This window comes from Calcarisporiella thermophila (assembly GCF_041956535.1).
Source record: "Calcarisporiella thermophila strain CBS 279.70 unplaced genomic scaffold VTP21scaffold_9, whole genome shotgun sequence".
Lineage (NCBI taxonomy): Eukaryota > Fungi > Calcarisporiellomycota > Calcarisporiellomycetes > Calcarisporiellales > Calcarisporiellaceae > Calcarisporiella > Calcarisporiella thermophila.
Genome location: NW_027192199.1, coordinates 421,225 through 448,837, shown reverse-complemented (window position 1 = coordinate 448,837; position 27,613 = coordinate 421,225). Strand labels below are relative to the sequence as shown.

Here is a 27,613-nt window from a genome sequence, read left to right as displayed (position 1 = left end):
TTTTACTCTTTGGGAATCTTAATCAATAGTTCCACGGAAAACTATGAAGATCATTATTAAAGGAGGTGTATGGAAGAACACTGAGGACGAGATTCTTAAGGTAATGCTTCCTAAGATATTGCTTCTATTGAATGTCTCTATGAAAAACTGCGATTTTTCGGTATTTTATTATGTATGATGGCTAGATCTGATTCATTATTATTTTAGGCCGCTGTCAGTAAATATGGCAAAAATCAGTGGGCCCGTATCTCGTCGCTCCTTGTTCGTAAAACACCTAAACAATGTAAAGCACGCTGGTACGAATGGCTTGATCCTGGAATTAAAAAGACCGAATGGTCTAGGGAGGAAGATGAAAAATTACTTCATCTTGCAAAATTAATGCCCACTCAATGGCGAACAATAGCGCCAATAGTTGGACGAACACCAGCCCAATGTCTAGAACGTTATCAGAAGTTGCTTGATGAGGCTGAACAAAAGGAAGGAGTGGCTGGTGAACTCGGACTCGCAGGACCAAGTGGAGGGGAAACCATGCCAGCTGAGGACGTAAGGAGATTACGACCTGGTGAAATCGATCCGGAACCTGAATCAAAACCTGCACGCCCTGATCCGGTGGACATGGATGAAGATGAAAAGGAGATGTTGTCGGAGGCGCGTGCTCGCCTTGCTAATACACAGGGTAAGAAGGCAAAAAGAAAGGCCCGCGAGAAACAACTCGAGGAGGCAAGGCGCTTGGCATCTTTACAGAAGCGACGTGAATTAAAGGCTGCTGGAATTGAAGTGAGACAAAAGAAGAAGAAAAAAGGCACCATTGATTACAATGCAGATATTCCGTTTGAGAAGAAGCCACTTCCCGGGCCGTATGATACCAGCGAAGAGCGCAGTCAACAGCCTAGCGGAAAGATGACCAACGTCCTTCTTCAAAAACTTGAGGGTAAAAGACGAGCTGAAATTGAGGAGGAAGAGCGGAAGAAGGATGCGAAGCGCTTGAAATCTCGTAAAGAAAAGAACGGAGCAGGATTTGTTCCTAGCCAAAACCAGCTTAACAAACTGAAAGAAGCCGAGCAGATTACGAACCGTCGTAAACTTGTTCTACCTGAACCACAAGTGGGAGAGAGAGAGTTGGAAGAGGTAAGAATATGATGGATATTTATTTTCTACGAGAGCAATGCTAATATTAACTCTTTAATATTCTAGATTATCAAAATTGGCTATTCTGGTGAGAATGCTCGTGCAATAGTTGAGGAAAACGAGAATACCGCTACCTCAAACTTGGTTGGAAACTATTCAGCCTTAAACCAAGTGAGCGCTGCCCGAACACCTCGAACACCTGCTGCAGCGGATACTATAAGAATCGAAGCTAGGAATCTCCGTGCATTGACAAGTGCGCAAACCCCATTACTAGGGGACGAAAACACTATCCTCGAAGATGCTAAAGCTGGAACCGGTTTCGACGGAATTACACCACGCCACTCTATATCTCAAACTCCTAACCCATTGATGACTCCGCTGCGTGGTGCAACTCCCGCTACTACATCTCAATATCGTAAATTTGGCCAGACACCTTTACGCACACCATTCCGTGATGAATTGAGCATAAATGCGGATGACGCAGCATCAATAATGGAAACGCCACGAGAGTTCAAGATGCGCCATGCAGCGCAGCGAAACCAACTCCGTCAAACACTCATGAATCTACCTGCCCCTAAAAACGAAATTGAGATTGAGTTGCCTGAAGAGGAGGAGCAGGCGACAGAAGAGGTAGATGAGGAGATGGAAATGGGTGAAAGGGAAGAAGATGCGGCTGATGTGGAAAGACGATTGCGAGAAGAGCAGGAGAGAGAGGAGCAATATCGATTCAAACTTCGATCATTAGCGGTGCAGAAGGAACTACCTCGTCCTTTAATCTCTGAGATAGATATTGATGACGAGGATGAAGAAATGGGAGAGATTAATCGAATGATAAAAGATACGTTGATTGCATTATTGGAGCATGATGCAATTAAGTATCCAGCACCAGGTAGTAAGATAGCTGGTGGAGGCGAAGTTCCCGTAGCAGTGGAGGAAGAGTTCACATTGGAAGAGCTAGATTTGGCCAGATCACTTGTACTTGAGGAAGTTGCTTTGCTTGAAGAGTCTTCCGATGGCCCGCTTCCCCTGCGACCCGCAGTGATCGTTGAGAAGATTCGCGATCCTTCGACCGGCAAGCACGTTCCTATTACAGAGCTTGGTAAAGACGATCTCCTTCAAGCATTCGAGGAGATTCTCAATACTTATCGCGAGGCAATGGGTCGAGATTCAAAACGCGCTGAAAAGATTGAGAATAAGCTGAATATTGTGCATGGAGGCTATATTGCACGTTCGAAGACAATCCGGGAAAATCTCGCTCAAGCGATTGCAGATCTTGATGAGGCCAGAATTGAATATGAATCTTTCAGGATGCTTGCTGCTGCAGAGAAGGAGGCTATTCCTCGTCGAATCGAGGGGATACGGGGTGAATTGGATCGTCTTTCTAAACGAGAGTTAGAGCTACAACAGCGATATGCAGACTTAATGAGGGAGCGTGAGGATCTTCAGGAGAGGTTGAAGGCACAATGAAATCAAAGACGTGCAAATAGGAGAATATTTTTAGCATTGTTAGATGTTTTTTTTTAAAGCATGCTCCTTCTTTCTGTCCACTGATATGGGCCTTTTTTAAGCAATAAACTTTAACATAATAAAATGTGTTTATATTGGGAGGTGATCATCTATGTGGAAAAAGGGAGTAAGAAAAAGCAAAAGAAATAATAAGCAGATAAGCTATATACATATATTGATAATAATCTCTAGTTGAATAAATGTCAAAGACATAAAATAGATAAATAGAAGGGTTTTTGATTAGCATTGAATCAGTGTGAATAGAAAAAATATCAGAAGACCAGGCTTCATTGGTATGCGGATAAGTTTATATATAAATCTAAACACTCTTCTCGCTCTCCGTGATCCCTAGTGAATTCAGATTGGCATGGATGCTTACACTACGGCGATTTTGAGCAAGCAAATACGGAAATCGATCCTCGCCCATCGACTTTCTGCTGGTCACTGACGAGACTGACGCACGGCTCATGACAGGCTCTTTCTTGGGAGCGTTCCCATTATTAACAGGCGGAGGAAGCTCTGGTGAAGTGATCTTTGGCTCAGGCTTGTTGACAATATTCCATACTAGAGGGGTACCAACTAACGATAATGCTGTCACCGCAATCAACAAATAGTACACTTCACGAGTGATTATACCAAGTTGCTTGGCTCGTGATGCGAGCACAAAGCTAAACTCGCTTATTTGGGCAAGGCTGATGGCCATTGAGGACGACTGACGAAGATCGAATCGGAAGAGCGCAAGTACCGAGAAAATAATCACATATTTAAATCCAATAGCTGCGGCAGCCAGGGTTAATAATAGAAGACCCTCATGTAGCAGGAATGATGGATATACATGCAACCCAATAGAGACGAAAAAAATGCAGGAGAAGATATCGCGTACGGGCTCTATTGCCGCCATAGCAGAGTCGAGATGGGTTTTACAGGCGCGTAGTATAACTCCTGCCATAAAACAACCTAGCTCCATTCCCAATCCGAGCAACTTGGAAAATATAAGCATTACAAGACAAAGTGCCACTGCACCAAGGAGAACAAGTTCTTTGTTATTTCCTTGAGACGAATGACGTTGATGGGAATGGAAACGGGTTGAGAGTCGCGCAGCCAGGAAGAGTCGATGTAATAAGTAGCTGATGCCTCCAAATGCAGCAAACGATAAGCCCATCTTCGCAATGGCAAGAAATATTTCAATCCCGCTTTTAGTTAGTGCGGGCATAACAGCCAGCATCACTCCAAGAAGCACGTCTTGCATTACGAGCAGCCCGTATAATGGTTCCATATCATCGGAGCGGAAACACTTGACCACCACTGCAGTACTTGAGAGTGATATGCAAGCTCCAACAAACACTGCTTCAGTGAGCGAAGAATTGAGGAGGATACCTCCAGTTAAGAAACATGCGACGCTAAGACAGAGGATAAGGAGTGCGCCTCCAAAGGCGATCCGCCACATTGAACGGATCTTCTCAATAGAGAATTCAAGGCCAAGCACGAACAAAATAAATATAACACCAAGTTGACCAAGGGTTTCAGTTTGGATTAATTCCTGTTATGAAATAGTTAGACATCATAACAAAGAGTAAACAAAAGAATGCGCTTACTTTAATAATATTGAATCCAGCAGGGCCAAGCACACATCCGGTGATAATGTAACCAAAGAATGCTAAAATTTTAAGCAATCATATTAGTCTATATCCTTGTGTGAATGCCTATAATTTTCTATACCAGGTAGGCCAAGCATCGAAAAGATCCACCCGAATATAAATGATACAACAAAAATGAACACGATATCATACAAAAACCAATCATCTATAATAAATTAAAGATAAGCATATATTTGGAAATTACACATTCGAATAGCGTATACCTTCGTAGATTACAGTAGTGTCAAAGGGCCGAGTTAAGACATACTGGTTATTCTCCTGATCAATCATAAATATCATTTTTTTCTTTCCCGGGTCAACTTCTCCACCTTCCTCTTCAACGCCCTCGATAACCTTTACAACTGTTTCTAATACTGCAATTCTATGTCTATTGTCTTCGTCGGGTAACATGCTTTTACGTAGTCCACTCTCAAGATTGTCAGCATTCTGGCGCACCTCTTCAAGCAAATCCAACATAAAATCGGCAGCAAGATTATCATTCGAATGGCGATGACCATGTGGTTTTTCTCTTGATTCTATGGCCGTGCTATCTTTGACCTGCCCAATACCACTGTGGCTTGGGGGCTCATCTGCAATTGGTAAATTGCCTTCCCTCTTAGATAAATCCAGTGGGTTTTCAGCCCGAGCGCGCTCAATAGCATCATGTATTGTCCATCGTTCACTGTCTGAAGACTAGAGGTAGATGAATAAAGAAAGGTGTATTTGGTTGGTTTCTCTCTATTTAACTCAACTAAGTTTACGAACACTACTCACTATAGCATCCAGACCATCATTACACAAGATTGGCTTCGAAAATAAGATGAAAGACAAGAGGACCCATGTTAACCACGTCTTGCTTAACATCTTATAAATTGACCTGAATTTTCTAAAAGAGGAGCTAAGGACTAAAAAAAATAAGAGGAAAGAACAATAGCTCCCTAATATGCAAGATGAAAGGAGTGTGACAAGAGATAATAACCAAAGTAAGGCCGTTGGCGAGTATCAAAATGAAAAAAAAATTTTCAGGACGAATTAGCCTGACCGTGCCTCGATTCGAACATTCAAATTGCAAATGATAGGTTGCTAAGCCACCGGTTCTAGTGTAACTCAAAGTGATAATAACGCAGTCACAATCCTCTTCTCTAAAGTTCGTGCATTTTCCTGTCCTCCAATTCCCACACGTACAACATGGCATTGTTTGGTAGAGCAAAGGAACTCCAGCCGCGCAGAGGGCCTGTTCCTCAGCTGGGTGTATCTTATTTTGTGCCTTCATCCGGATCTACAGACGATGATGTTGCGACTGGCTCAGTTCAATTCAGCACCCGATCAGAAATACTTGGCAGATTCCAGCTCCTAAAAGTATTTATACCTTTTTGCGAGTTAATCACGTAATACACGAACTCACTTATGATATATCTAATATTGAACCTATGGTATAGTCTTTAAACCATCGCAATTTATGTGAATATTTAGATATATTGAAGGGGAAACACGGTAGGATAAAAAAATAGGAGTAGCTCTCAACCCACCCTCACCCCTTCTCTATCTCCCTAGAACTGCTTTTCGTAGTTGCTGAACATTACCCAAACAGCTTAGAGAATCTATACCAAAGTAATGAAAAAGGAATAACAATGCCCACAAAATGGTATATTTTTATTTTCTGCCATAAAGCTAAATAGTTGATGTCTGATATATCTTTTACAGCCTAGACATAGAGACGCTGCGCGCATGGATTGCCTCAATATTAGATGCATTATGTTATCTTCATACTCATGGCATTGTACATCACAATCTCTCGCCTTCCACCATTTTGATAACAGAGGTATATCAGTTTATACACCAAAGAAACAAGGATAGGATTTATACTCTTATAATAGAATGAAATTAAATTAACTGGACACGGATTGTATTATATGACAAATGGGGGGCGGTATGTCGAATTTCCCATTGGGCAAGTATATTTCGATGAGTTTAGCTATTCTCATATAGCTAATAGTCTCCAATTGAATCTATATTTATTCCATAGGAATCCACGATATCTTTCTCCAGAGGCGGTCTTCTACGCTGATATGTATCCAACAAGTGAAAGGGTAACTGCTCCTGGATGTATAGTTTTACCACGATTGGTTCACTTAATTTTATTTCTCAATCAAATATAGGTTGATATCTGGTCACTTGGTGTTATTCTAATTGAGCTGTTTCTTGGAACATCTTTTTGGGAATCAGAGAAGCTTGAGGATATTATTGAAACCCTCTTCAAACTTTCTCAGCCGGGACCTAAATTGGCAAATGCTCCCAGTTGGGATGACGTTGTAGAGAACCATACGTCCATCAATGAACAGTGCTTAGCCTTTTTGAAATCAGAACTGCCCCCTGAAGGTGCATACGACCATTTCCATGATTTCTTAATCACTTGCTTGCAGCTTGACGATAATAAGCGCCCAACGGCCAAAGAACTTCTCACCCACCCCTTCCTATTTAAACTCGAACCCAATACCTCGTGCTGGCACCTGCGTCCATATTTAGTCTCCTCTTCAATAGATATCAGCGAGGATGAGGATTTAGAAAGAGATATCAACGAGCTAATAAAAGATCCATTCCAAGGGCTTCCTCTTTCCCAACTCTATCATTTATGGAAGTTGGCAGGAGGGGATGTTAAGCTGGATCTCACGAAGCATGGTATGCTATTAAGTACGCCAGCCATTCAACGGATACCCCGTTCATCGCATGCATCGGACTCTGATCTACCAAAGGAGGAGGTATTTAGCCGAGCAATAAGCCTCTACACCACCAAAATTGCTATACTCTCAATGAATGAGCTTTACCAACGAATTTCCCAAACAAGCGATAGCAATGTTGAAAGGCTCTATTGGGATATGGACTATTTTCTGGTGGTTGATTCGGATGATATGAATTTCTTGGTGGAAGCCTCACGAGATGCGCTTCCTTCACCACCATTAAACGACGATCCCTTTATTTTTGATTCGAGAGCACCAGTGGTTAATTCGACACCTACAACCCCCAACGGAACTATCCGCTTGCCGCTACTGATGAAAGAAAAAGATGTTGCTTATCAATACCATCGTATTTCAATATTCTCGGAGCTACTACGCCAATATCCTGCTTCGCGTTCTGAAATCATACATCATGCTAAAGCAGACATTCCGCCACTGTTGCGAGGTAAGATATGGGCCGCCATTCTTGGAGTTATGGGAGATGTGGAGGCAGCCTATGCGGCTATCGATAAAGAATCTGAGACCCCAAACGATCGACAAATTGAAGTTGGTATGTTGCCTTACTCGTGATTCTCGATACATATCGCGGCGATAATAATTTTATTTTTGGTTTTGGAAATTAGATGTTCCTCGGTGCCACCAATATAACGAGCTATTGTGCTCTCCGGTTGGTCACGAAAAACTTCGTCGCTTATTGAAATGCTGGGTCCAGGCGAATAATCGCTTTGTTTATTGGCAAGGGCTTGATTCGCTCTGCGCGCCTTTCCTAACTCTTAATTTCAATGATGAGCCACTTGCTTTCGCGTGCTTGCAACTCTTTATTCCTCGCTTCTTACATAACTTCTTCCTCGTTGACAATTCACCTGTTATCCAAGAGTATCTTGCTGTTTTCCGTCATCTGCTTTCATTCCACGACCCAGAGCTATCAAGTCACCTTACTCGGATTCAATTCTTGCCGGAGCTCTATGCGATTCCGTGGTTTTTGACTCTCTTCACTCGTGAGTATTCTTTGATAAATCCAGTGTGATTATGAGTTGTGACAGTATAATAATCCATGGAATATGGCTTGCAGATGTGTTTCCTCTCGATAAAATTTATCGACTATGGGACAAACTCCTTGTTGGTCCTCCTTCTCTTCCACTTTTTGTAGGCATTTCTATTCTCCAGCAAATGCGCGACGTGCTTCTGCACTCGGAATTCAACGAGTGCATCATGATTTTTTCTGAATCGTTTCCCGAGGTGGATATCGAGCGCTGCATTCAAACTGCCTTGTCCATGTGCAAGGTCACACCTCCTAGTGCAATGCACCGTGTGCATGATGACAACAGCTTGAGTACCGAGAATTCGAAAGTGAATCTCGAAGAGAAAGTAGTGCCGGATGGGGGTAGTCAGCGGTGGTGGGACACGCCCCTGCCACTTGAGGTGAAAAAGACAGAGTTAGCGCCACGGATATCGCTGAAAGATTTCGTGCAATTGCAGAAATATGCCCTTGTCATAGACATACGCGGAGAACAAGAGTAAGAGTTCTATTCATTATGAGCGTAGAGTTGGGTAGTAGGTAACAAATCATCCCTGCGCTTTTAGATTTGCCCGTGGCCACCTCCCCGACTCCTACAACCTTAACCCCTCTCAGAGCCTAACTACCCTCACGCCGCTTCTCAAGAAACTTCAAAGGAAATACCACGTAGTATTAGGGAAAAAAGTTGGAGCGCCAGAGTTTGCAGGGAAACTTGTCCAAGCTGGGATGTCGCGCGTATGCGTTCTCACGGGTGGGATCGAGGCAGTGCGAGTAGAAGAAGTGGGAATTTCCATATGCGCATGTCGGCCGATGAAGCAGACCACGCCGGGATTAAAGGGTAAAGGAGAGCCGCCTTTCACCCTGTTTAGATGCCGAACGAGTGTGACGAATTTGGGACGATGACCGTAATTTTGTAAACGTACTTTTACTTTTCGGACGATTGTATTTGGTTTTGATGTTACATTTCAATTAAAATTGTTACTTTAACCGAAATTTTGAGCATCCGCCCATATAAGAATTTGGCCTGATATATAACACGAAGTATTAATTCAAAGGTTTTGTCCTTTATATTAGATTGCTCTATCTCCAATAAATATTGGAGCAATCGCATATAGTCTCTCATGACATTTACTTATTAGATATTGTGCCATTTGAGATATAGCTTCGGCAGGGAAAAGTTAGATGAACCAATTTCCAATTAAATAAATGATTCCATTTACATCCATATGGATTCACAGTCACAGTCTATTTCATCCAGAATCCTACAAAAACAAGGGACATTTACCCTCATCTTTCAAAAGGTGGATCTCGGCACATAAAATTATCACGCATTTTCTTTCGAGTTTTTTATTACCACGTATTAAGCAAGACTGCTTATTACAATGTCCCAACGATGAGCAAAACGGTAGAAGGCGAGAACTTACTCTCCTAACTAACAGCGACGTAAAGAAAGATATTATAACCACGTAATCCTCACAAACTTCAAGAGAGCAGCAGATATCCATAGGAAATCAATTATATTTAGAGCATAGACCAGATCTGCATAACCTGACAATGTTAATTACCTTTCACAGTTTTTAGCTTTCAATTAATAAATCAACAATGAGCAATATATCATAGCGGCTTCCAGTTAAGCTTTGTGTACAGTTGCGCTAAATCCTTTGTATCGGTTTTTGTTAAGTTGACTGATATCCTACTGCGCTTCAGATTAATGGCTTTAGGTGACATTGGGGAGCAACTGTAGTCTTAAGACATAACGATCTGATCAACATGGAGGGCGACTGGTTCTTCGCCGCTTTTCTATGCATTTCCATCATATTTATAAATAATGAGCACGTTTCAATACATGCTCTTCTTCACCCAATAAGGAATGCAATAATTACAAATAAAGAAATTCTATAACTGTCCTCTCAACTTCATTCGAGTTTTTAATTACTTATTTATTTTAATTGCTTTTCGCGCTAATTTTTTCTGTTTTTTTCTTATTACCAACAAGTGGAAAAAAATTTTTTACTAGAACTAATATAGCTTTACTCAACTCTTGATCTTAAGAATAATGACACCTTTTTTCTTCTTATACTCACTTGTCTTCATCCAGCTTGTATATGGTCAACAACAGCAGCCGGGCCAATGTGCCACGGTCCCGGCACCAAACGATGCCAAAGCCGGTGATTTGGTTCCGGCCATCGACCAACTAAACAATGCTAAACTCGAGGTTTCCGGGCTTATAACGGTAGACAACATGGTAAGAATGCTGGATACGGAGCATTGAATATGGCAGCTAATTCCTCCGTGTTTTTCAGTGCCAGTTCACCGCACACAATTTTACCTACTATTATGCAGCCCCTGATGTATGCACATATTTCTTCTTGTTTGCACATTAATACGCCCGAACTGATGTTATCTTCTTGTTAGTCATATTGGTATGGGAGCAATTCCACCGATCCAAATGCTTTGGCGATCAAGGCATGCTCTGTCCCAGTTGGCTCATTCAATCAGGCAACTGTGCGGTTCACACTTCTTCCAGGACAGGATTTCTCGCAATTCGCAGTGTTAAAATTGTATTCCGAGGCTTATCGTCTCGTTATTGCGAATGTAAAGGTTCGCCCTGGTGCTGTTGTAGCTGATCGACCAGCATCCAAAAGTAGTTCCGCTAGACAGTCAGGTTGGGGTGTGTGTATGCTTTTAATATTGATAGCAGCTGGGATAAGCATGTGGTGAAAATTCTTCTGTCCCTATTAACATTGTACACTTTCTGATCACTCTTATATTCTCATTCCAAAATTCGTTTACTCAATGCGTTAATCTATTCAAATTGCATATATCGCGATATGGTTTGATTTTCTCAATAAGCTAAAATAGCTTCTTATTAAATGAAGAATAAGTTTCCTATATAAAAGAAAGGAGTGTGCCCTATTTTCCTATTTGCAACTGAGCATTAATTCAACTTTGAGAGGAATATCTTTAATCAAACCCCTAGGAACGCATAGCGTTGATACGATAAAAACACGCATTGCTACCTCTATGACTCAAGGCAGATGAGCGATTTCAGATTGATCAGATGAAAGCCCCTGTGTCACATCCAGTGCCATGAAACTGCATCACTCTGCCACCCTCCCAGCATTAAGCTCTTCCTTGTGATCTCCAGAAACGTGATAAGTATCAGAGGCTCACCAACTGACCCGGTGGCCGAATCGCTGGTTAAGATATCCAAAAACAAATACAACTATTTATCTTTTGAGCTATTTTGTCCATCGGCTCCACTATGATACCACAGTAAATGCTGTTGAAATAAGGGGGCTGTATAATACAGATTTATATTTGTCTACAAGCAAAATTTGTCTTAAACCCGCCCCAGATTAATTCCCCGGAATGCTTTGTATGAAATTATCGTTTTGATTATCCCACTCATCGGATAGTTTATGAATTTTTTTTCCTAGGATATTTAGGGCTTTCTCCATGCTGAGTTTGCCTTCATTAGCAAAAGAATTAAAGACCCCATTTCCTAGTATATGCTTACGCTCTTTTTCATTTCAATTAGATCAAATAGAAAGTAGCAGGGCGCATTCCTCACTTGCAATACACCATAGATATATATAATTTTTTTTTTCTCTTCTGTATTCTTTCTTGACTTGGTGCCCCGACAATTTCTACCCCATTCGACTCTCTTAAGGATGGATTTGGCGCACACAAAAACAGCACAAGAAGTCTGTGAATTTTTCCAGGTAGATCCTACAAAAGGCCTGAGCAAAAGACAGGTGGAAGAGAATCACCGGAAATATGGAAAGAATGGTAGGGCGCCTAATATGCTAATGCTCCAAGTAATAAGGTCAACATTAACCCCATATTTGCTTCATTTAGATCTACCAGAAGAGCCCCCCACACCATTATGGAAACTCGTTCTTGAGCAATTCGAGGACCAGCTTGTAATTATTCTACTCATTGCTGCTGTCATCTCATTCGTCCTCGCCTTCATGGAGGAAGAGAACGAGTCGGGCACGGCTTTCGTCGAGCCAATTGTTATTCTCCTCATTCTCATTGCGAATGCCGTTGTAGGAGTAGTACAGGAGACAAACGCGGAAAAGGCCATCGAAGCATTGAAGGAATATTCGCCGGATGAAGCGAAAGTTTTACGGGAGGGCTCCTTCCACAAAATAGACGCCACCGAACTCGTTCCAGGCGACGTGATCGATTTATCCGTGGGTGATCAAGTTCCCGCAGACGCGCGTGTACTCGAGATTTATTCCTCTTCATTCAGGATTGATCAAGCGCTTCTCACCGGCGAGTCTGTTTCCGTCATGAAGGATGTGATGCCCATCAAGGACGTTGGTGCAGTAAAGCAAGATCAAATTAACCTGGTTTTCTCGGGGACAACGGTGGTCCTTGGTAAAGCCCGTGCCATTGTTGTAAAGACGGGTACGCACACTGCCATTGGTGACATCCATAAGAGCATCACCTCCCAGATATCGGAAAAGACCCCGCTTAAGAAGAAGCTGGATGAATTTGGCGACCTGCTTGCCAAAGTGATCTCCGTTATCTGTGTCCTTGTTTGGCTGGTGAACATTCGCAACTTCAATGACCCGTCCCACCACGGTTGGATTCGCGGTGCCATCTACTATTTCAAGATTGCCGTAGCCTTGGCCGTTGCCGCCATTCCCGAGGGGCTTGCCGTCGTCATCACCACCTGTCTAGCCCTAGGCACTAAGCGCATGGCGGCCAAAAACGCGATTGTTCGCTCGCTTCCCAGTGTGGAAACCCTTGGGTGCACTTCGGTTATATGTTCAGACAAAACTGGAACTCTCACCACCAACCAGATGAGCGTGGCACGGTTTCTGGCCGTCAAGGGCGCGAACGGTGCTATCGACGAATTTTACGTTGGCGGCACGAGCTATGCCCCTATTGGCAAAATAACCACTGCAGACGGCTCTTCTATAGAGAGTTTCTTGCCGCTTCGAAACTCAACCATCGATGAGCTTGCCCAAATCTGTGCCGTCTGCAATGATTCCGCCATCACCTATGATGAAGCCACTGATTCGTATGGCAACGTGGGTGAGCCCACCGAGGCTGCTTTGAAGGTCCTAGTTGAGAAGCTGGGGACCGACGACCCTTCCATCAATACCAGGCTCGACTCTTTGCCCAAGAAGGAGCGTGTAACAGCATGTAACCTTTATTACGAAAACCGCGTTCGACGCCTCGCCACTTTTGAGTTCTCGCGCGACCGCAAATCTATGTCTGTTCTCGTGGAGAGGACGCATCTACCCAACCGACCCCAAACCCGCTCAACTTCGGCTATAGATCCAGCCGCGGGCAAACTCCTGGTCAAGGGGGCACCCGAGTCCATTCTTGAGCGGTGCACGCGCGTCCGTCTTTCGGGGGAAGGGAACACGGTGGCGATGACACCAGAAATTCGCAATAGCATTCTGGAGAAGATGCTCGAGTACGGGAACCAGATGAGTTTGCGCTGCCTTGGGATGGCGGTGGCTGATGACCAGCCCACTAACCTTGGGGCTTGGGACTTGAAAGAGCCGGCCAAGTTCGTGCAATACGAGCAAAACATGACCTTTGTCGGTCTCGTAGGAATGATGGATCCACCAAGGCCCGAGGTGCGGGATGCCATTGAAAAATGTCGCACGGCAGGCATTCGAGTCATAGTGGTGACGGGTGACAACAAAAATACTGCCGAGGCCATCTGTCGCCAGATTGGTGTGTTTGAAAGTAGTGAGGACTTGACCGGGAAGAGCTACACAGGCAGAGAGTTTGACGCCCTGTCCAAGGAAGAAAAGCGTGCAGCTGTGCGTCGAGCCAACCTTTTCTCGCGCACAGAGCCCACCCATAAATCCGAGCTTGTTGATCTGCTACAAAGTATGGGTGAGATTGTCGCCATGGTAAGTGTGCACACCCATCGATGCGAGCGTGGTTTATCGATATCACGGCATGGTCTAATTTAACCTTCTTTTTCGTTTAGACCGGAGATGGGGTTAACGATGCCCCCGCGCTCAAGAAGGCCGATATTGGCGTGGCGATGGGTTCCGGAACGGATGTGGCCAAGCTGGCCGCCGACATGGTGCTAGCAGACAATAACTTTGCCTCTATCGAAAAGGCGGTTGAGGAGGGCCGGTCTATTTACAACAACACCAAACAATTCATCCGCTACTTAATAAGTTCCAACATCGGAGAGGTGGTCTCCATCTTCTTGACCGTCATTCTTGGCATGCCCGAAGCACTTATTCCTGTGCAGTTGCTCTGGGTCAACTTGGTGACGGATGGGCTGCCTGCAACCGCGCTAGGCTTCAACCCGGCCGACCATGACATTATGCGCGTACCGCCCCGCAAGGCCACGGAGCCTATCGTGAACGGATGGCTGTTCTTCCGCTATATGATTATAGGCACCTATGTCGGGTGTGCGACGGTGTTTGGATACGCTTGGTGGTTTATGTATTATCAGGGAGGACCCCAGATTAGTTTTCATCAATTGGTATGTCTAAGCAGTGTGTTTTTTTTTTTCGGCCAAGAGGTCCATCCCCTAACCCAAAGTGTCCCCTTGGTTGTAGACCCATTTCCATAGCTGCGCTGAATATTTCCCCGAAATTGGGTGTGAGATGTTCACGAACGTGTTTGCCCGTCGGGCCACGACCGTCTCCCTCTCCATCCTCGTGGTCATTGAAATGTTCAATGCGATGAACAGCCTTAGCGAAAATGAGTCCCTCATCAGCCTGCCGCTCTGGAGCAATATTTATCTTGTTTTATCCATCTTCTTATCCATGGTGTTGCATTTTGTAATATTATATGTGCCCTTCTTCTCGACATTGTTTGCGATCGTGCCGTTAAACTGGGGAGAGTGGAAGGCGGTGATACTGATAAGTCTCCCGGTGATTCTTCTTGACGAAGTTCTCAAATACGCTAGCAGAAAATTCGTTGGTGAGTGTCCTGCTCCTTTGGTTGGGTCGGCTCTGTTGTATGAAGTTGCTAACCTCTCTCTCTAAATAGCGCCGCTCACCAAACTCAAGAAAGACTAGCCCATATACATATATATACTTAATTTCCTCTTTTTTTTTTCCCTTCCGCTTTTCATTTATCTGGGGACTTGCGCAAAAAGACACCACTTTTGCTTGACGTCTTTTTTCTTATTGCAAATAAACAAGCCTTTTTTCTTATTGTAATAATAAGATCTTATTCTCCCCTTTTTATTTCTGGCTGTAGATGAGGTTTTCCGAAAGCTTGGGCTGCCGTTCCATTAACTATGCCTCTACTTGGTGCACGAAAAGTTAAGGGTGTCGATGCCTCCAATTGGACGAAGATCTTTGTTGTTGGGTGGCTTAGAACATGAGTGTTATAAATTTATCGTGTTAGTGGGCTCGCTTTGTTTTTTCTTTAGGAATTTACGGGGGAAGAAGTCCTATGGCACGAGGGGCAATCTTGCTCTTATGATGTTCGTAGATAATATGCAAAACCACCCAAGAACAACCTGAAGCATTAGGGATTTGGCACTTTGACTTTTTATATAGTAATTGCGCTATTGAAATGCTTCAAACATTTTCTACTTTCCTTCAATACTAAAATGCATGAGAAAAACACTTCTTACTAGGCCATTCATTGATACGAATGGAGCTGTCTATCGAATAGATGACGCGTTCATCTCAAACTGGATGCGAAAAGATCCCTTATTGTGATGGTAATTGGAATATGGAACTTTATGAAAGAGGCCATGAAAAGGCAGTCATAATGTTTACTCCCTTACTTCGGGTCAATTTCACACTGTCCAATTTCATTTATATGAATATTGAATTCAACTTCATTTTCGTCATCACCATCCCCAACTTGCGCTAGATGCTTATATCTGCTCTAGCGTCGTAGAATCTCGCGCTTTAGAAATATTGTCGGTTTGTCTGGCGAGAATTCTGGAGACAAAAGACAAACAGCGGGATATATACAGAACGTAGAATATACCCACCCCTTACATGGTGCAATTTATAAGAGAACAGGCAAATACAATAAACACAACGTACTTTTCGTAGTTCAAGCCATGGACCGGTGGAGACTCTTGTCCAAATTTACAAAGTTAAGACTTACACAATACACCGATCCATCTCTGATTTTTCAATCTTCATTGGTGGTTAAACCAAGCTGCTACCTTCATTGTCTCTCTTCAAATCGAGCATTGAGCAGCATTTCTCGATTTCAGCTTAGACATTGGTCCTCAGTGGTCGGATCGCCAAAAACACACGGGAATGAAGTAAAACATCGAAGGCGATTGCGGAATATACCCCACACTCAGGCCAAAGGAAGAACGCCTCATTTTGTCAAACCGAAGTCCTCGCCATCGTCGAAGGAGCTTCGCGCGTTAAAGGAAGCTATAAAATCGGAAAGAATGGATGAAGCCGTCCAACGTTTCAAGGCGATCGAGCTCGCACCAAAGGCTCCATTAGATTTGTTTGGCCATTCCCCGCTTAGACCTATATTCGACCAACTTCTTCTTAAACTGGTCGAGATTGGCGAATTAGAACGAGCGAGAACGCTGTTTCGAGAGGTTGAGTGGAAGTACATGGACTCAAATGTAAATATTTCCAAGTTTCACGACTACCTCAATCCGTCCGAGATATATGCCTACGGTCGAGCGCTTATACACGCAGAGGAATGGGAGGTTGCCCTCGAGCTCCTAACTCAAAGACCGATGTTTCACGGCACCTATCTTTCCAAACTGATAACAGAGTACTTAGGCAAGGAGAGGGCGGAGGATGTGTCAACCATCCTCGATGCACAGCTCACAAAAGACTTGCGAAAACCCAGCAGTGTCTTCATCCAGTCGGTGCTGTATGGGTATTGCCGGATAGGAAAGGTGGAGATTGCCGCCAATGCCCTAGATAGAATGAAGCAGTGCGGAGGCAAGGCCAAGCCATACCATCATCACACCATCATTGTGGGGTATCTGCAAAAGGAGAGGCCGGACCTGGCCCTTGCCCATCTACGTGGACTCAAGGGGGGCGAAACCGCGGAAATCAACAGCGGGATGCCCGGCGTCATACTGCGTTCATTAGGGGCTGATATCAACCCAGTGGACACCAATGAGCGGTTGAGACTGGTGCGCGAGACCCTAGAATTCATGGCAGAGAGCGGCCTCGAGCTGGGCGAGGAGGACAACCCAAGCATCCGCCGAGCTTTGCTACGAGGCAAAGATAAATGCTCGGTTGTCAAATGGATCAATGAGTTGCCTGCGGTGCCCGGGCTGAATCGGCCCTGGTTACTAGCCCATCTGCTTAGCACGGCTATGATTCAACAAAAACCGCTCGCCGAGATACAAAGCCTAGTGGACGTCATTCCCTCGGAAGCCGAGGACGGCGTAGGCTATTTTGTCGCCTCCTTCCTCATCAGCCGCAAGATGCAGGGGCTTGTTCGCCCTTTGTTCGAAGAGTTGACGCGGTCATCGGCAGCCAGCGCATCCCCCAAGACCCATGCCCTGCTGGCCCATCTCCAAATTGAAGTTCATCTTCAGCAACAGGAATACGAGGAGGCGTGGGCACACTATGGCCAGTTTCGAGAGTTTGGCCTGCTCGGGCGTTCCTATAGCGTTGTTCACCGATTGCTTGTTTATCTTGCACGCGAAAAGAAGCTCGACCGCGTGACACAGATGTGGTGGGATCTGCGAGCCGCGGAGGTGGCCCCTGACAAGGCCGCGTTCTGTTTCATGATGGACGCCAATATCGAGGATGCCGCGTTGGTGGAACAGCTGGGGGCAGAGATGCGGGAACGCCAGCTTGAGCTTGATTCGGACGTGATCAGCCGCCTGGTGCGAACCCACGCGCTTCAGCCCCAGGTCGATCAGGAGGCCCTCGAGAAACATCTGCAGGAATACGTACGCTTGATTGATGGGGAGCACACCTCCGGCACGATTCGCCTCCTCATGCTGGCCTACAACCGTGCGGGTAAAATGGACAAGGTGCGCGAGCTGTGGGAACTGGTTCGTCGCCAACCCGAGCTAGCCCATGGAGCCACGGCGTCCATCCTGCTTGACGCGTGTGGCTTTTGGTCGACGGCCCAGGAGGTGAAGCGCGTGTGGGGGCAACTGCGGAAGGAATACCCGGCCCTGATTGGGGTCAACGTGGCCAACTCCTACGTCGAATCCCTGTGTCGCCACGGGTGTTTCGATGACGCGGTGCGCGTCGTCACCGTGGAAATGCGTGAATTGGGGATTGATCCCGAGAGCAAGACGATCGGCACCTTGGTTCCCTTTCTTAACCGTGCGGGGCGATTTGACAGCTTAAGAAAGATACGTAACTACTTGTACAAATCCTACCCTGAGCTGCTCAAAGGCAAGGAAGCATGGCGCACGTGGCTACCATGACATTGAACCCCACCCTTGTCTTTATCACCTTGGGTCTTATATTTATTTTTCTTCCACCCAATCTGCCTGTATATCATTCCCACCCAATTCAATAATACATATTAATTTATTCCTTGTAACGGAATATTTCACCCATGTGCTCCTTCCCTCACGCTTTACACTGTCGTGGGGTGCTTTGAGGTTCGGACGACGTTGTCCCCCAGAGCAAACTCGAAGGAGCAGCAGACTTTGCACTTTATATCCGCCGTGGATGCGGGGGGCAAATTGAAGTGATCAAATCATGAGTTTTATAAATCTTGTGGAGAGAATTGGAAAAATAACATAAGGGCAAATAGAGAGCGGTCGTGGGAAATAGAACTAACACTGATAGAGCAAAAGACAAGACAAAACACCCAAAAATATCCTGAATATGGTAAAAAATAAACTTAAAGAAAAAGTGCAGGCTAAGATAAGCATTAGAAGGGCGACTTGGTGAGGCGGAGATAGGGCTTGACAATTTTCACGTTTTCCTTTCCGTACTTCTCAATTGCCTCATCAGTTGTGACGGCCGGGTGCACAATGACATCGTCACCTAAAGAGGAGAAATGTATGTTAAACTGTTGCACCATATCTTAGCTTCAATAGCAATACCAACCCTTATTCCAGTTACCAGGAGTGGTGATCTTGTGCTTATCGCCGAGTTCTAGAGATGTAAAAAAAAAAAAATTAGTTCGAGGCGTAAAGGAATCCAAGGATGGGAAACGCACGCAGGGAGTCGATGACTCGGAGGATCTCATCAAAGTTTCTTCCGGTGGAGGCTGGATAGGTAATGATCAAACGGATTGTCTACAAAGATACCAGAACACAATTTCTTCTGAGCAATCCTAGCTTAACGGAGAGCACGAACCAGATGCATACCTTCTTGGGATCGATGATAAACACGGATCGCACTGTGAAGGGGATTCCCTTTGCGTCGATGTTTGTCGCGTCCTGGTAGTCAAGCATATCATAGAGGGTTGCAATTTTCCTATCCGCATCAGCAATAATTGGGAACTGCAGCTGGACGTTGTTGACCTCGTTGATGTCGGCAATCCATTTCTCGTGGTCTCCGAGGTCATTTGCGGAGAGCCCGATGACTTTGACGCCACGCTTTTCGAATTCGTCACTGAGAGCGGCTACGATGCCAAGCTCGGTGGTGCAGACGGGAGCTACGAGAAAAAAAGCAAACGGTCAATGAGGAAGGGAACAACCGACATGCCAACAGTTTACACACTAAAGTCGGCAGGGTGGGAGAAGAGAATGGCCCACGAATCACCAATCCAGTCGTGGAATTTGATGGGGCCCTTGGTGGTTTTGGCCTCGAAATCTTGGAGAGAGAATGGGGTTAGCAATGCGGCGGGGAGAAGAAGGCGGGGGAGATGACGCGTTACCAGGGGCAATGGAACCAAGACGGAGAGACATGATTGAATTGAACGCGGGAAGGCCTTATATTAGGGTTGGGAAAAAATAGAGTCTTCGAGGTATACGGAAAGCTCTGGGAAAAAGATGAAGAGTGGCGGCCTTAAATGTGCCGCTCGAGGCAATCCTGAGCAGCCAATCACCAGATCGGGTATGCAAGCACATCATCGGCCATAGAAAATTACGAATTAAGCCGCAATTGCCCCCATTGCATTGTATCATCCTCTTATGCCAATTGCGTAATCTTAATATGAAGAACGCGCGCGTGGGGCCGAGATAGGAGAAATAACCCCGCGGCGCCGGTCGGGCTGCGCGAGATTTTGCTCCAATTCGCGCGAGGCCAGAAAAGCGCACCGTCTGGCGCTATTAGGAACTGAAAAATCTCCATTGAGCGCGGAGATCGCGAGGGTTTTTTTTAGAGGTTGAAAATGCACACTTCCCGTTTTGGTTTGGAGGCAGTTTGCTGCTCCACCACTTTGCGAATCGACTATTTTTCTTGTAGCTGTGGGCAGAGGCCTTTCATTGCCAGTTTTCTTTCCTTAAGATCGATTTAGAACCACGCGGATAATGAGGCAAATCCGCTATTTAGAAGCAGGAGTGTCGGCATGGCTCCTCATGTCTGCGGGCGTGTCCGCTATCCCGCTCTTCAATAATGGTAAGATTCGCCGCTGTCGGAACAAATTCCCCCCTCTGACCCATCGCCATTTTCCCCGATAACTAGTCAATGGCGTCGACGTTAACGGGAAACAGTGCCCATTACCCACAAAATACGACGCAGAATGTCCGCAGCTTTGCGTCCCCAATCAGAGCCAGTGCCCGGCTCCCGTGGCGCGAACTTGTGGGAGCGGGCTCCAGTTTTGCAATGACGGCACCTGTAAACCATCGTGTGAGGGCGTGAAAAACATATGCATGTGTGGCGACACTGGCGCCATTGAAGTGCTGTTCCCTTGCAAATCGGGGATGACCCTTGATATAGAATACTACAACAATGATACCCAAATTATGAACACCTGTGCTAGAGCACTAGGACTTAGTGTCGTAAGGAGCTACGACCTGCAGTCCAAGGAGCCCATGTGGCTAAAATGTCCAACAGCAGCCAAGGAGCCTTTTACATGGAGAGAGCCGATGTGGGTCTCAGTTTGGGCCTTGGCGGGAGGATACTTTGGACTGCTAATGCTTTGGATCCTTTACAAAAGAATCCGCGAGAAGGTAGCTTGTTGCCTTGCGTGTCTAAATTTCCTTAGCCCCTCAATCTTTCGTTCTTCCATAGGGAATCAACTCCGTGCCTGAGTCTAACAACCCTACCGTAGAGCTCCCCGATAAATCATCGAAAATGGACTCTGCCGAGGGTCTCGAAAAGCCCGCCAAGCCTGCGGAGGATTGGAGCGATAACTCCTCTGAGGGATCCATCTCCGAGCAACTCGTCCTTAAGGGGTATCGCCGTGACGTGTTCGGCTTGTTCATGTTCACTCTCACCATCGCCTATTGCATCGGCATGTTCGTCTGGCTTGCGGTCCTCACGGCAGACTACTACGGTGCCCTTACAGGCAAAGAGTTCGACGTCTACCTTGGGTTTAAAATGTCCTCGGCCATTTTCATTGCTGTCTGGTATGCGACAGCCATTGTTGTGCTCGCTCTGAATATCTCGCGCTTGCGCATTCGGAACTTTTTCCGATTGCAATCCGCCCCTCGCTACGGACAATGGGTTCAGGTCGAAAAACAGCAGCAGGCGCTTATTCTGTTGGAGGACAACTCGCAATTGCTGCAGCTAGTTCGCCGTATAGAGTCTATTCTAAAGCGGGCTTTTGGGTACGGCATTTCTTTTTCTATTCAAGTATCATTTTAGTTTAGCCTCTCTCCCTCCCTTTCTCTCTCTCTCTCTCTCTCCCTCCTCCTCCCTCTCCTCTCATCACTAACTCGTATCCATTGTGCTTATATCCTTTCTGAAAAGTGCAGGACCTCTCTGTTGTTGTATAACGTCTACTAACCCAAACCCCATTCCTCTCCCGCTTCATCTCTTAGCTGGGATGTCATTGTGAACACGGTCCCGCTGGAGCGTACTGAGGATGGGACCAAATACTTCAACTTCCAGTGCACCCGATACGTGTACAACGAAGCTACCTCGCGCTTTGATCCATACCAGTTCGATTATCTGGGCAGCACCAATGCCGCCCTACTGGAGCACGCTGGGGGTTTAAGTCAGAAGGAGGCCAGCTTTCGACTGGGTAAGTGGGTGATGATTCGGCTGGACGGGCCATTCCCGTCTTTTTTGTTTTTCTCACTCTCTTGAGTGCCTCTGCAGAGCTGATCGGCCCGAATTTTATCAGCGTCTATGTTCCGAATTTCGCGGTGGCTCTGGCGCAGGAATTTTTTGGATATTTTTACCTATATCAGTTCATGGTGCTATGGGTAAGGAACGAAGGCCTTTGTTTGTGAAGTCGCTCCAATCCCTTTTCCTGACTCTCTACCGCCCTCCCCCTCTATGGATGTGCGCACCTCTCTCTAGCTCTTTTACTATTACTCGTACTATTACATTGGTATTGCCGACACGGTGGTCATTCTGCTCAGCGCCCTCGTCAAGGTGGTCATCCGCCTACGCAGCGAGAGACGGGTGAAACAAATGGCCGAGCATGTCGACCTGTGCAAAGTGTTGCGAGACTCGCGGTGGAAGGAGATTTCAACGGCCGACCTCGTGCCCGGCGATGTGTTGGAGGTGAAGGAGGGCACCGTGGTCCCGTGCGATGGGGTCATCCTCTCCGGGAACGTGGTGGTGGATGAGAGCAGTTTGACCGGCGAGCCCCTGCCAGTGCGAAAATTCCCGCTCAAGGAGGACGACATCATCTACGATCGCATGACGAGCGGAAAAGTGAACACCGTTTTCGCGGGCACCACGGTGACTCAGGCGGCCCCGCAGGGGGGATACAACACCGCCCCGACGGAGGGCGATCAGGAAGAGAGAAGAGTGACTGCGCTGGTGACCCACACGGGCACCCTGACGGATAAGGGCCAGCTCGTACAGAAGATCCTGTTCCCGAGCCCCATTTCCTTCATTTTCAACGAACAGATCAAGATCGTTATGATCATCCTGTTGATATGGGCGGTGATCCTGTTCGTGCTCGCGGTCTGGCTCCAGCGATCAGCAGGAACAGGCGCCTGGTTTTTCGGTCCCTATTTTAATTTGCGTTCTAGGTCTCTTGTGTGGTTGCTGACGCTTGTCGATGTTTTGTTTTTTTTTGGGTATTTTAGCCATGTTCAACATTTGCCAGTTGATTTCGCCGATCCTGCCCGCCGCGCTTGTGGTGGGGCAGTCCGTCGCGGCAGGACGGCTCCGAACGCAACACATCTACTGCGTGGATCTTCCCCGAGTGATCATCGCCGGCAAGGTGCGCATCTTTTGCTTCGACAAGACCGGCACGCTCACCAAAGAGGGTCTCGAGTTCTACGGAGCGATTGCGAAAGAGACCTCCTCCTCATCCTCCGCCTCCGCAACATCGTCTTCGTTGGACGAGGAGAAAAGGGTGGACGTGAGGGAACGGGTGGAGTGCCACCGATTCGGCGAGAGAACGGAGGCCATGGGCGAAATGCCATACGACCTACGGATGGGCCTAGCCACCTGCCATTCAGTGACCGAGGTGGGTGGGCAGCTTATCGGAAACCCGGTCGACATCGAAATGTTTAACGCGACCGGATGGCACCTCTTGCCCAATGCCGAGCATCCGGAGTTCGTCGACTCGCTTGCCGCCCCTTCCCCCTTGCCGCCCGACCAAGGCAGCACGCGGGCCGAGGAGCCGGAAAAGACGGCGGAGAACCGGCACTTGGTCCATATAGTGCGACGCTTCGAGTTCGTTCACGCAAGAGCGTCCATGTCGGTGGCGGTCTTGGATCGAGCCACGGGGCGATGCCACGTATTTGTGAAGGGGTCGTTTGAGAAGATTCGGGAGCTCTCCAATCCCGACTCCATCCCAGCCGATTATGACCGGATAACATCTCGGCTTGCGCGCGAGGGGTGCTATGTTCTGGCCATAGCGCACCGGGACCTGGGCTTGGTGGACGACCTTGACCGGATCCGCAACTGGACCCGGGACGAGCTCGAGCAAGACGTCGATTTCCTGGGCCTGATCCTGTTCAAAAACAAGCTGAAGGAGGACACCACGGCCGCAATCTCGGCGCTAAAAAGCGGGGACACGCGCACCGTCATGATCACCGGAGACAATGCGCTAACGGGCATTTTCATCGCGCGACAGTGCGGGATGGTCCCCGAGGGGCAGCGGATTCTGCTGGCCGACGTTGGGCCTAAGGGCGAGCTGGTGTGGACGGATGTGGATGTGGAGAACGAGGCGGATGCCGTGGTGGAGGACGGCGAGATCGAGGATGCGGTCGCCGGGGGAGGCGTGGAACTGGCCGTCACAGGCAAGGCCTTCAACCATTTTCTCTCCAACAACCGCATCCGTTCACTGCTCCTTCACGTGCGCGTCTTCGCCCGCATGACCCCGCACGGCAAGGTCCGCTGTGTGCAGCTGCACATGGAGCGCGGCATCACTGCCATGTGTGGAGACGGAGGCAATGACTGTGGCGCGCTCAGGGCGGCGCACGTTGGCCTCGCCCTCTCGGAGGCGGAGGCGTCGATCGTGTCCCCGTTCTCGACCAACAAGCGGACGATCATGAGCTGTGTAGAACTGCTGCGACAGGGGCGAGCTGCTCTTGCCACCAACTTCGCGGCCTACCGCTATTTGATCTTGTACGGGCAGAACATGGTCATGCTGAAAACCTTCACGGGGTATTTCTCAGGTAAGCTGCTGCTCAACCCCCAAGCGATGGCCTTGGCACGAAGCTAACTCTCTCTCCCCTTCCCCCCTCCCCTCTCGCATACTTTGAATACCAGTGGCCATGCCCCAATGGCTCTCGATCCTTGTGGACGGGTTCATCACCGTGGCCCTTTCGTTCGCCGTCACCCAAGCCCGTGCAGCCCCCCGGCTCGCCCCCAAACGCCCCACGGCTCGTATCCTTGGGGCGGAGATCCTGACCTCCACGATTGGGCAGGTGCTGATCAACTGGATCTTCCTCATCGGGGCGACGGCCCTGCTCTACTCCCAAGACTGGTTCCGCTGCCGGGAATTCGACAGCTCCACGGTCGACACCGCAAAGTGGTGGCTCCTCGGCGACAACTTCGAGACGGAGACGCTCGCGCTGGTCGTGCTGTTCCAGTGGGTGAACGCGGCGTTTGTGGTTAACCTGGGGTACGTCTTCCGCGCAGCATGGTGGCGCAACTGGATCCTCATCTTCTTCTGGGCCGCCTACATCGGCATTGTGTCCTACGTCGAGCTCGCCGACCCCAACCCGCTGGGCTGCGCCTTCCGCATGAACTGCGGGAACCCCTCGGCGCTGCAGCGCCTGGGTCTCCCAGCGCCCTGGTGGGGGATCGAGAAGTACAACATCAATTTGGGCCATAACGTGCTTCCCCGGGAGTTCCGGTTCAAGCTGTGGGGGTAAGTTTTTCTCTGCTGCTCGGGGACGCAGATGGGGTGATCTGACTGGGTCTTGTTTTTCCCTAGGCTGAGCATTGCCAATATGCTGGCCGCGGTGCTGTTTGAGCTCTTCGTGGTACTTGGACCCGTGCGCAACTACGCTACTCAGCGGCACAGTAGGAAGCGGCTCCAGCTGAAGCTTTAGTCCAACCTGCGCTGGCACCCAACCGAGAGAAAACCATCCAACGTATTTATTTATTTATTTTGTATACGTATGTTGACTTAAATTCTTGTTTCTTCTTTTTTCCTCTGCCATTCTCATTTCAACATTGTTCATGGTTTATTATCACTATTGGCTGTGTGTTTTTTTTTTTTTACTTTTCTTCACTATAACTGTAATCTTCAGGGACGGGTGGGATGAACGATAGAGCTTTAATAAGATTATTTATTTTTAATGCTAGAGGTGGAGTGTTCGTGAGGTAGAAAGGTGGGGAGGATGTACCAGATTAGAAGGGGAAAGAAACGATGATATAAAGAAAAAATATAGACAAAGTATATGACAGCGGAAGGAAGAGAAAATTGTCCATGGAAACAAAAAAGTAGAAACAAAAAAAGGTAGAAAAAAAAATAAAACAGGAGAGGGAGAAGAGATAAAATGGGTGGCCATGTTGTTTTTTATCCCTAGCTTTTAGGGAGGACAAAGTACGTTGGTTCCCGGATCCTCTACGACATAGTGGATCCCGAAAGAGGACACCACCCAGACATCAAAGGTGAGGACGAGGCGAAGATTCAGCTCCGGGGGCGGCTTTCCCGCTTGCTTCGGCCCACAGGCGTTGATCAGGTTCTGTAGGACTTTATCGTTCCCGGACTTGGAGGTGTAGGCGACGCTGAGAGGAAGCTGGATGTTCAGTTTGGGGGATCGCCCCTGGAGAATTAGGTCGCCCGAGTCCCCACTGCCAATGCGCTCCTGCGTTCCAACATCAAAAGCTAGTCAGAGGGCGGGGTAAGTCAGGACGCAAAACTCAACAAGAGCAACAAGAGAAGGATGCTTACCGTCTACATGCACGTTTCTGTAAGACATTGGAACCCAATTGTCGAAGTTGTCCACGCTGACCAGCAGGGTCCACTGCATACTCACCTGCGGCTCAGGCGAGTCCTTTTGTGGAAGCTTCGAATTCTCCACCTTCTCGATCTCCCGCAGCATGACTCTTCTTGGCGCCCTTGGGCACACGAAGAACAACACCACCGCAAACACCACCAAAAACACCACCGTTATATAAAGGCACGTTCTCTTGCGGAAATAGGCGCAGCGCTGTCGCCGGCGTTTTTTGCTAAACATGGGGTGGGGCACCGGCATTGGGCTGACCTGGGTCTGTTTGGGGGAGGCGTCGAGGGAGATATCGGGCGACCGCAGGGCCGACATCGCCATATGGTCGGACTCGTCGCCATAATCCTTCTGAGGCTCAGCTCCTCCATCGACGACTATGCCGGCCACCGGATCATCGTAGTAGATGCTCCGAGTGGTGGGCAGGGTATTAGAGTCTTCGTCGTGGGAGTAGGGCAAGTAGGATTCCGGCTTCTTCCTGGCTTTTGCGGTGGCTACTGCGGGGATGGAGATGAAGTGGCTAGGATCGTAAGGATCATAAGACGCCTCTGGAGTAGATGGCGAGATGCCCCCGGGATGCGGAACATGGCCGGAAGCTTGACCGTTGGAAGAGGAGACAGATCGATTGGAAGGATTGGCATCGGCGGGGTGGGCATCTGTGGGGGGGGGGGCCAATCCAGAATGAGACCAGATTAGCACAAGTGCTGGAAATGGGGCTAATAACAAACACAAACAAAACACACCTTTTGAATTTGGAATGAGCTGATAGGGATTGCTCTGCGGGAGCTCCATTGCTGCTAGCTCTCCGAGATCTTGCACTGATGGCACACGCTGGTAGCGGCTGCCAGAGAGATGAGGAGAAGAGGAGAAATGACCTGCAGAAGCATCTGCTGTCTGCATGTCAAAAGGAAAAATAAGGCTTAAGGGGGGAAAAGGGGGGAAGAGGAGGGGGGGAGGGAGGAGCCGGAAAAACTATGATGACGATGCAGGGGGAATGAGCGAAGCTGAAATGGGGCTAGAGCGGAGGGGGATGCTGTAGATGCCTCAAGACGAATCGGGGCGGCAGAAGGATCGAAGGGCAGCGATATATTTATTTGATGGATATTTTTGCCAGCTCCAAGATTTCAACCGCTCTAATGCGGAATATTAATGCTGAATTGACAGGTTCTGGTTGCTGGAGGGGAAAAGCACAAAAAAAAAATAAAACAGCTCTAGAAATCAAGGGAAGAAATATTAACCTTAA

At 47.5% G+C, this 27,613-nt stretch overlaps 9 protein-coding genes across 9 annotated transcripts; 6 read left to right on the top strand and 3 right to left on the bottom strand.

Annotated features, from left to right (window-relative positions):
* Positions 1-43: 43 nt before the first annotated feature.
* On the top strand, positions 44-2,595 carry VTP21DRAFT_11544 (uncharacterized protein; the record flags this gene model as incomplete). Its single annotated transcript, XM_069391000.1, has 3 exons — positions 44-100; positions 208-1,128; positions 1,195-2,595. 3 exons carry the CDS (start codon positions 44-46, stop codon positions 2,593-2,595), a joined length of 2,379 nt encoding a protein of 792 aa, XP_069252175.1.
* Positions 2,596-2,953: 358 nt separating this feature from the next.
* Positions 2,954-5,135, bottom strand: VTP21DRAFT_11543 (uncharacterized protein; the record flags this gene model as incomplete). The annotated part of the gene is made up of 5 exons (XM_069390999.1): positions 2,954-4,174; positions 4,230-4,291; positions 4,354-4,437; positions 4,496-4,964; positions 5,046-5,135. 5 exons carry the CDS (start codon positions 5,133-5,135, stop codon positions 2,954-2,956), a joined length of 1,926 nt encoding a protein of 641 aa, XP_069252174.1.
* Positions 5,136-5,459: 324 nt separating this feature from the next.
* Positions 5,460-8,927, top strand: VTP21DRAFT_11542 (uncharacterized protein; the record flags this gene model as incomplete). Its single annotated transcript, XM_069390998.1, has 10 exons — positions 5,460-5,630; positions 5,711-5,765; positions 5,826-5,916; positions 5,976-6,093; positions 6,149-6,222; positions 6,298-6,361; positions 6,431-7,556; positions 7,630-8,004; positions 8,079-8,523; positions 8,591-8,927. The coding sequence occupies 10 exons, from the start codon at positions 5,460-5,462 to the stop codon at positions 8,925-8,927; spliced, it is 2,856 nt and encodes a 951-aa protein (XP_069252173.1).
* Positions 8,928-10,080: 1,153 nt separating this feature from the next.
* On the top strand, positions 10,081-10,745 carry VTP21DRAFT_11541 (uncharacterized protein; the record flags this gene model as incomplete). Its single annotated transcript, XM_069390997.1, has 3 exons — positions 10,081-10,269; positions 10,328-10,375; positions 10,440-10,745. 3 exons carry the CDS (start codon positions 10,081-10,083, stop codon positions 10,743-10,745), a joined length of 543 nt encoding a protein of 180 aa, XP_069252172.1.
* A 953-nt stretch (positions 10,746-11,698) lies between these two features.
* Positions 11,699-15,040, top strand: VTP21DRAFT_11540 (uncharacterized protein; the record flags this gene model as incomplete). The annotated part of the gene is made up of 5 exons (XM_069390996.1): positions 11,699-11,816; positions 11,886-13,909; positions 13,990-14,499; positions 14,576-14,942; positions 15,012-15,040. The coding sequence occupies 5 exons, from the start codon at positions 11,699-11,701 to the stop codon at positions 15,038-15,040; spliced, it is 3,048 nt and encodes a 1,015-aa protein (XP_069252171.1).
* A 1,352-nt stretch (positions 15,041-16,392) lies between these two features.
* Positions 16,393-18,363, top strand: VTP21DRAFT_11539 (uncharacterized protein; the record flags this gene model as incomplete). The annotated part of the gene is made up of 1 exon (XM_069390994.1): positions 16,393-18,363. The coding sequence occupies one exon, from the start codon at positions 16,393-16,395 to the stop codon at positions 18,361-18,363; it is 1,971 nt and encodes a 656-aa protein (XP_069252170.1).
* A 455-nt stretch (positions 18,364-18,818) lies between these two features.
* Positions 18,819-19,803, bottom strand: VTP21DRAFT_11538 (uncharacterized protein; the record flags this gene model as incomplete). The annotated part of the gene is made up of 6 exons (XM_069390993.1): positions 18,819-18,934; positions 18,998-19,045; positions 19,110-19,188; positions 19,261-19,550; positions 19,616-19,708; positions 19,773-19,803. The coding sequence occupies 6 exons, from the start codon at positions 19,801-19,803 to the stop codon at positions 18,819-18,821; spliced, it is 657 nt and encodes a 218-aa protein (XP_069252169.1).
* Positions 19,804-20,367: 564 nt separating this feature from the next.
* Positions 20,368-25,470, top strand: VTP21DRAFT_11537 (uncharacterized protein; the record flags this gene model as incomplete). The annotated part of the gene is made up of 9 exons (XM_069390992.1): positions 20,368-20,455; positions 20,522-21,009; positions 21,071-21,609; positions 21,823-22,025; positions 22,103-22,209; positions 22,307-22,964; positions 23,047-24,588; positions 24,683-25,286; positions 25,353-25,470. 9 exons carry the CDS (start codon positions 20,368-20,370, stop codon positions 25,468-25,470), a joined length of 4,347 nt encoding a protein of 1,448 aa, XP_069252168.1.
* A 483-nt stretch (positions 25,471-25,953) lies between these two features.
* Positions 25,954-27,270, bottom strand: VTP21DRAFT_11536 (uncharacterized protein; the record flags this gene model as incomplete). Its single annotated transcript, XM_069390991.1, has 3 exons — positions 25,954-26,252; positions 26,319-27,026; positions 27,114-27,270. 3 exons carry the CDS (start codon positions 27,268-27,270, stop codon positions 25,954-25,956), a joined length of 1,164 nt encoding a protein of 387 aa, XP_069252167.1.
* Between the last annotated feature and the right edge of the window lie 343 nt (positions 27,271-27,613).